Genomic DNA, 8,657 nt, shown 5'->3' with positions numbered 1-8,657 from the left:
CAGAATTTTAACAACAGTTAAAGGTGACATAGATACTTTATTATGGTATAGTATTTAAATAAATGCCTGAGAAACACATAATATCGGCCCTTCAATAATGCATTTCCTTTGAGTGTAGTGGAGACCAACTGGGAACATTTTCTGCTACATTGGACAGATCCATAACTCCACATATAAAATAACGACTCATTATTTTTATGTAGCACTTTTCTAGATGCTTTACAAATTCCTGCTTTATTCATTAACTCCTCAGTCACTCAGTGGTGRAAGTGTGGCAGCCATTCTGCACCTACAGCCCCTCCAGACCACCACAATCACACCAACTGATTTATACGTGGGGGTTAGGTGTCTTGCAGGAACATAACGGTAYGCAATCAGGCAGGGATTTGAACCGATGACGTTCTGATTGCAAGGTGAACACATACCCTCTGCACCACAGAATATATCATCCTGATTATTCCTTTTTTACAAGAACCATCATCTCATTTAGTCTCTATAGTCACTACTTCAATGACAAGACTTGGAACGGTTTTTGATAGTGTTATGATCGCTGTCTGTGTTTATGATTTATTCTAGTTCCTCTGTTTTCTTCCTCCTGTCTGCCTTGGCTCCAGCCCCGCCCACTCACACCTGATCCTCATGCTTCTCTTCCAGGTGTTTCTTGTTTTTGCTCATTAGTCTCACCTTTATATTCGGTGTCTTGTCTTCACTTCCCTGTCGGATCACTGTGCCGTGCCGTGCCTTCAATGTTCTTCAAGTTTTATGCCAAGTCAAGTGAGTTTTTTTTAGCTGCGCCGTTAGCATCTTTTGTTTAATAAATACTTTGTTTTATTTTTGTGGAACTTTGAGTCTGCCTACACCCTGGGTTCTTTCTTGCCTGAAAACTGTGACAGATAGGAGTATTGAGACTAATTAAGGAGCTCTTCATCTAATCTGTGGAGGAAGCATTTCCCACTAAACTTATYAGTTATTTGTAATACTATTACTAGTTCACATAATTTAAAATAACATTTGATAGTATATAAACATCTAACTTAAATACTATMCACATACCTTGACACACTTTTTCAGGTTGGATGGCAAATTTTTGTAGGCCGTGACTACGTTTGTCCTCTGCAAATGCAGTAAAACACTGAATAATTCTTTATTTCACCTGGAACACAGGTTTGCGATCAGGACATGGATGCTGTGATAGAGTTGTTCTTGTGTACAGCAGGGATCATTACCTCCTGCCCAATCTGAGGAGAAGGGTGTCTCAGCGGTCACTAGGAGTTGGCCCAAGATATGATTGGTCTGTTTGTCTTTTGTGGGTGTAGTTAACCCAAGATGTGATTGGTTGGATTGACGGTGGGGTTTGAACAAGCTGGGGGGCAGCGAGGCATAGCTTGGTCGAGTCAGACAGGAAGCGGCATTAAAAAATATATATATATATATATAGTAAAGTACAAATTACTCTAATAAACTTACTTTATTCCTGCCCTTTGCATTAAATAAAGTATCCTAAAACGGTCTACTTACAGGAACTGATGGTAAAGTCTTTAAAACTTGTTCTCTTTTTGACAGGAACCAWAGTGTTTGAATGGYAAAGACACAACAATTTTAGCTAAAGTTACAGTTTGTGCTACTTYCTGTTCCTTTCTTCACATTTTTCATCATGTTGTGATATTTTAGTATTTTTTTACTAGCATAACTTAATTATTCTCTTTTGCACAGATAAAAAAGAAAGCATCATTATTTTTTCAACAGCAGGTGCAGCTACTTTTCCCTGAAYGTTACTGTCACAGAAAGCAAACCAAACAGCCCAAACAGGTTTGTTGAATTCTATAAGACATGAAGCTCTGCACAGACCATTTTCATTTACAGCTGAAATGCAGAAATGCAGTTCTATCTTTCTGCCTTTTCACCTGCAGAACCAGTTTGAATCCCACCCAGTTTTACTGCATCAGTTGTGGAAATGTCAGAACCATTCTTGCAATTTGTTTTCTAGGAGTAAAAAAAAAAAAGAATAAGGAAGTAAAGTCTGTAATATTGTCCGTAAATGGTTTGTTGGATTTGTCTCTCTGTGAAAAAGAATGAGGAAGCTTCAGAAAAAGGAAGCACAAACGTTCTCATGTTGTCAGACAGGTGGAATCTTCTCAACCACAGCTGCTGTAAGATYTAAAGTTTCTACAATTTGAAATTTCTTGTTGCTTTTCAGTTTGGATTAACGCTCTAATGTTGATGCAAATGAATTTAGATCATTTTCGGCTTTGCTTCTGAATATTTTATTCAGGTTTTGCAGAATTATTAATGGATACCAGCGTGGCTCCGTGCACAACGTTTCGTTCACATTCTGTGGACAGAACGTCCGCAGCAACAACTGAAAGCTACTCTGAGAGCAACCTGAAGTTTATCTGTAAGTTTTGGTCCGGTGCTCTGCAGACRTGTGGCAATGAAAACCACTGTGGCAACGAGAATAATGAGTCGGTGTCAGTCATCCTCCCTGCTCAGTGTAGCATCTACCAGCTGAGGCTACGCATTAGTATGAAGGTACGTAATCCCAAATATGAAGGTTTTATGCACCAAAAAAGTTGGTTTTGCAGCTAAACACACTGAAAAATTGCTTGGTTATTTTGTACACATCAATAGATTTATTGACCAGATGATATTTTTGGCTGATATTTGTTTTTTCTTGTATTGGTRCATGCATGTATTTGCCAATACAGTAAAAACTACCAATCTTACTGTAAGACTGATTGACTTTATTGCTATAATTGTAAATGTTCTACATTGTTTGCCATCCATTGCTAATATGTTTTGCTTATTTTTAAAGTAAATGTTTCTTTTTGTTTAAATTGAGACGTATATCGTGTAAATGTTGAATGAAAATGCAATATCGGCTTCAAGAATCAGCCCCCAARAATTTGTAGCATGTATTGGGGATCAGTTAGATCAATGTGAAAAAAATTGGTATCAGCATTAAAAAAACAACTGTATCAGTCAATCTCTATTATTTTTAATAATTCGGCGACATGGGTTAAAACTGTTGGGTTGGTTTAACCAAATATTGGGTGACAAAGCTGGCTCAGTTGTTTGGTCATGGATGAATCATGTCATTCCTCACTGTTTACCATTTAAAGGGGACATATCCTGCAAAATCAAATTTTTTTGCGGTTAAATTCATTTTGTTGTGTACTTGGAGTCTCTAGGAGGCAGAAAGTTTGGCACTGCAAAGAAATTTTTAAATTCTGTTTGGATAGTATTTTCAGTCTGCTCAGTTTTCTCTATAATGAATGAATGAATGAATGATCCCAAGGGGAAATTACCATTCAGAACACCCGTTCACAAGACAGAACATAAACAAACATAGGAGCACAGGTGCCCCCAGGTCATGCAGCCATAGACCCTGCACAGAACAAGGATCATCATCATGAAAGGACATCATGAGGAGGTGCTACCATTAAAAGGAAAAACGAAATACCACATAAGGATAGATGAGGGTAAAAAAAACAAAACATAATATTATATCACAAAAAGTGACAGATTATGCTATTTGCAGAAAAAAAAACCCTCTGCAGAGCAAGACTGAGCATCTGAAAATAAAGGGGTGGGGCTTGTGACGTTACAATAAGGAGGAATTCAAGCCAAAGCATTACAGTTCCACGTCACATAGACCACCATTGAAGGATTTAAATGTGGAAAAAAAGGATTTAAATGCATCATATGTCTCCTTTTAAACCAGAAGTTGACCAAATTAGAACTGAATGGACCTCTGCAATAGGGATAAGTACAGATAAAATGGTAAAAGCAGCTCTTAAAACCATGTTCACTCTGGTTGGCTTTGACAATAACTTTAGTTTGCATCAGTTTGGGTTGGTAAAATGTCAACTAACCCAATTTCTAATTGGATTGTTCCTTGTGACTCAACCTATTTTGGCTCTAATTCAACAAATCAGTCATTTTAACCAATTTTTTTAATCGAAAACACTCAAACTGATCACCCAGCTGTGCTGAGTTAAAGGGACCAAAATTTGCTCGGTCCAAATTTGAACCGGGTTACAAATGATTACAACAGTTTTAGTGTGCACTGGTTATGYCTTTTTGATTTGTTCATGAAATAAATCACATGTATTGGCTGACTTTTTTGCCCAGGTGGTGTTAGTCACTGAAGCTTAATAAAACAAAATTATATTCATTCTTAGGGATGAAAATGTTGGCTCACTTTACATTTTTAAAGGTAAGATGGTAAAAACTGTATACATTATATAGGCCACTCAAACTGCTGTCTGTATGCTTTCAGGCACAGGAACAAACCCACCATCCAGAACCATTTGCAATACTGGATCCTGAGAAGTACACCCTGCTGTACGCCAGAGGGGATGAGTGGTATGAGGCCTACGATGACTGTCAGATTGTCAGGACGTTAGATGTTCCATGGTCACGTGACGACTCACAGTATCTATCTGCACAAATAGCTGTGAAACCGCTGATTGCAGCTGATCCAGAGGAGAAGAAAAGACAACAGCAGTGTTTRAATTACCTGATCGGACATGACCTTGAGAAAGAGGCATCCGACCGGCTCGGTGAACTCACATTCACCCGCAGGAAACTAGCGTCTTCACGAAGGCAAGAGCTAAAGAACCGAGATGAGACTTTGTACACCACAGAGCCCTGGATAACTTGTGCCCCAGTCCCAAACGAGCTTGAGGACTGGCTGAAAAGAAAGGTTTCTGTCACCTTCCACTACCTGAACAGGATCAGTTTTTGTGTAGAAGTAGATTGTAACGCGAGCCCAGATGTTCTCCTCAAATTTTTCAGAAGAGTTGCAGCAGATAAGGCRGTTGAGTACGACACTTCTGATGATCTGGTGCTGAAGGTCACAGGGAGRGAGGAGTTTTTTTCCGGTGACTACACCCTCATCGAATTCCTCTGGGTTCGACAYTGTTTGAAAACCAACCAGGACCTCCACCTCTCTGTGGTTCCTGTCTCGCACCTTCCAGCCGAGACCATCAGGTTCGTAGACTGGCCGCTTGTTGACGGYTTCAGCGGTCAGTTCAGTTCCCACGAAGATCTCAGTCTCCAAGGTAAGGATTTGGATGACATCTTCATGATCTCCTTGTGGGACTGTGAGAGACGGCTCAGGGTCAAACTGCTTGGATTTGATGTGCCCAAGCTGCCAAACAAACGGCCTCAGTCTGTCTACRTTGAAGCTTCTATACTTTATGGTAGCAAGGTCCTCTCCTCGGTGTCCTCCRTACCCAAACCCTTTGCAGACGAGGTGTTGTGGAACGAGTGGCTGGAGTTTGATATCCTCCTCAGGGACCTGCCTCGTGGAGTCAAGCTTGGCCTTACGATTAACTCAAGTGCTACGGACATGTCTCCAACAGCCAAGGACCCAAAGTCACCGGGAGCCCGAGACTCAAAGGGAACACTCAGCAGAGACTCGAAGCCACCGTTTTCAGCCAACAAAGCTGCAGACTCTCAGAAAGGGAAGGAGAAGGTGCTCTACTTCGTCAATCTTCTTCTCATAGATCACAGGTAAGTCTTCAGCCTCGTGGGGTTTGCTGGAAGCTTTGGCTTGAAAGAAKGTGCCCAAATGTAACTGAGCGTCTCAACGTTTACAAACTCTTGGTATCAAAATAAAGCTAACATTTGGGAGATTTCATCAGAAGTGCTGCGTTCAGACAAACAGGATTTGATCGTCAGGGGCGTCTTTACTGCAAAGTCTTAGATGGATGCAATCAAGGGACGTCAGGAAGTGCTGCAGAGCGTCTAGCACATCTTGCACAGCACGTTTTGAAGCATTTCGAGTGTTTTGAGCATTTGACACGCGTCCTGCTGGAGTTGAAAAAACTGAAATTTTGCAGCTCAACATGGAGCGTCAACCAATCAAAGAGACTCCTCTGTGACATAGTGACATATTTTCCAACGGGACGGTCTCCTGCATGATGTCCACTAACCTGTGACAGATGGACGGGAGCTCTTCCGCTGAAATCGAGTGCCGGCAGTCGGTGCTCTGGCAGGAGATGTGAGCACCAACGCAATCAGCAGCTCAGCAAACTGAGCTTAGGACAAAAAACTGTTCTGCTCGCAGAACCTGGAGTGGTGAAACTCACCAAACTCAGAACATCTCTGAATTATTTGGTGAATTGATTATGAATAAATTATCTGGTGAGTGCGTCATGCTCTTGCTCTCGGTAGATAAAGCAGAGCCACTCTCAATTTCATCYGTCATACAGAGATCAGCAGGGGAAAATAAGCAATTGCTCTAGAGGCGTCCAGAGCAATTTTGATAAGCGTCCGACCTCAAAGTGCACAAGTGCTCACAAGCAATCAGTTGGTAACTGWTTAGCAGGCTTTTGATGAACTACAATCATCTGAATCAGATGTGTCAAAGCAAGGGGACCTCTAAAATACGCAGGGCAGTGTGCGTTGRGGACCAGGGTTGAAAAACACTGCATTAATATATAACCCCTTTAAAAGTATATTGAGWAAGRCTAAAAACTTTTGGAAACCATAAATTCACATGTGGACATTTCCAATATTACTTAGAAAACCAGAGGTAATTTTAGATATTTCATGACAAGAAAGAAATACTCTGTGGGCTTTTGAATGAAAATAAATTTGCTTGAAGGCAGGAAAATAACTGAAAAATAGTCATGTATCTTCTTATCATTCTTAATGTCATTCAGATTCAGATTTTTAAAACATGTTTTGCCAAGAGATCAAGCTAACAGTATGCTTTTTTAAAAGAAAGTAATTACCATATGAACTCAGTGGCATTGTGTAATTTAATTTCTGAGAATCCATGAATGAGCTAATTATAGATCAGCGGCACCATGTCTTTGAATCCKGAAAGATTACTTCTCATTAAGGATCAACATTGTAGGAAACTGTTTTTCAGTGATTATATGGTAAAGAGGGAGACCAAGACACAAAAGTATGTTAATTTCATTGATTAACATGTTGTAAGCTTGTATAATTTAATGTAATTGCCTACACAGAGCAGATTTTTATTTGAGGAAGGTCTTTATTTCCTGATTCACTAAAGTAAAGTAGTTCTTTTATTTTCTTCCTCATGTAAAATAACCTCTTTATTCCTTTGAGGTGTACAGTATATGAAAGCAGCCTCACAATGAGTCCTGATGACTCAGTGGGATGTACAGTATATACAGTCAATTGACTTGTTTATTTTCTCATCAGGTGATCAACTTGAGAGTTTCTCCATAAGAGATTTTTCTGAAGTAGAAAGAAAAARGATTAGACATGTAATTATGAATAAACCATCATAATTGGACTCTGATTCATCCCTGCAGATCTGTTCTCAGCCAGGGTTCCCACACCCTGCACATGTGGTCCTATGCTGACCAGGAGGACGAGGCCATCACCTACAAAGCAGACAAGTTGTCCTCAGCTACAAACCCAAACATCGCTGACTCCATGGCCATCACTGTGCTTTTAGACCGCTACAGTTTCCCAGTGGTTCTYCCGAACACCCTGAGCCAGAGTGTCAGCAATCCCACCTCTGATCTTCTCCTGGACAAATCCTCCTTTTCAGCCTCTCCTCAGACCACCAGCCCAGAGCCTCTTTCTCCACAGAACACTCTTCAGGTCCCAAACACTGATACTGACACCCTCAGAAACCAAACTCCAGTTGTTAGCAGCAAGAGAGCTTGCCTCAAAACRTTCAGGATTGAGAGTGTCCAGTACGCCTCCAGCCTGCCACACTTCTTGCGCAATATTGATTGGATGAACCGCAGGGTGGTTGAGGACGTCCACTGGTTACTGGGACACTGGGATCCTGGGGAGCTGGACGTAGCTGTGGCCCTGGAGCTGCTGAGCATGGACTTTGCTGACGAGACGGTCAGAAGACTAGCAGTGCAGAGACTGGAGACCCTGTCCAATGATGATGTGCTGAAGTACTTGCTGCAGCTGGTGCAGGTTTGTGTTGTTGATGTGAAAATGAAGACTGACTTACAAGCTCATTTTTAATGAAGTGAGGACTTCRTGTAAAACACAAATACAATTTGCAAATCATTTTCAACCTATATTCAATTGAATAAACTACAAAGAAAAGATATTCAGCCAAATATGTAGTAGCGAATTACTCTTAATAAACACAGGAGTCTCTGGTTGACAGCCAGCTGAGGGAGATTTATTGAGTTGCATGGTTTTTTCAGACAGTCTCAACTTAAAAGAATGAGAACCAGCCCCGCCGAATTGGGGAGCTCTGGATTTATACCTTCATTCTGCATCACCTGACCAAAACTTTGCCAAGTTTCATGAGAGCATTTCACATACACATATATTGGAGACATTTAACAGCAGTTTCCTGGAAAGCAACAGACCTCACTCATCCCACAGTCTGTATTGGCTGGGCTTCCTCTCTGGTAAACAAGCACGTACTTTGTAATACATACTAATGACAGCAAAACTTTGAACTCGTGTTTTTTTCCACTGTGCAGTCAAGTATTTGTACTTTTCTTAATCATTCTGGACCAAATACGGCAAGCTGTTTGTAACAGAATCTTGGCTGAAACATCTGGACTAACAAACAAAGAACCTGCTACTTCAATCCTCCCTGTTAGAGATTATTCTCTAATTAATGCTAACTATCTTTTGTATAATTTTTAACCCATATCCAATTGAATAAACTACAAAGAAAAGATATTTAGCAT

General features: G+C 40.6%; 1 protein-coding gene across 1 annotated transcript in view; it reads left to right on the top strand.

Moving 5' to 3' along the window:
- The first annotated feature begins 640 nt into the window (after positions 1-640).
- si:rp71-17i16.5 (phosphatidylinositol 4,5-bisphosphate 3-kinase catalytic subunit gamma isoform) overlaps positions 641-8,657 on the top strand; it is a 16,135-nt gene continuing 8,118 nt past the window's right edge. Inside the window, exons 1-7 of the mRNA XM_014016282.1 lie at positions 641-654; positions 1,747-1,809; positions 1,911-1,956; positions 2,072-2,150; positions 2,273-2,529; positions 4,280-5,517; positions 7,296-7,920. Of these exons, the coding sequence (XP_013871736.1) occupies positions 2,111-2,150; positions 2,273-2,529; positions 4,280-5,517; positions 7,296-7,920 (2,160 nt within the window). The 5' untranslated portion in view covers positions 641-654; positions 1,747-1,809; positions 1,911-1,956; positions 2,072-2,110. The remainder of the gene's footprint in view (positions 655-1,746; positions 1,810-1,910; positions 1,957-2,071; positions 2,151-2,272; positions 2,530-4,279; positions 5,518-7,295; positions 7,921-8,657) is intronic.

Source organism: Austrofundulus limnaeus, unplaced genomic scaffold (genome assembly GCF_001266775.1).
Source record: "Austrofundulus limnaeus strain Quisiro unplaced genomic scaffold, Austrofundulus_limnaeus-1.0 Scaffold142, whole genome shotgun sequence".
Taxonomy (NCBI): domain Eukaryota; kingdom Metazoa; phylum Chordata; class Actinopteri; order Cyprinodontiformes; family Rivulidae; genus Austrofundulus; species Austrofundulus limnaeus.
Note: the sequence above shows the minus strand (reverse complement) of the source record. Positions and strands in the feature narration are given on the sequence as shown.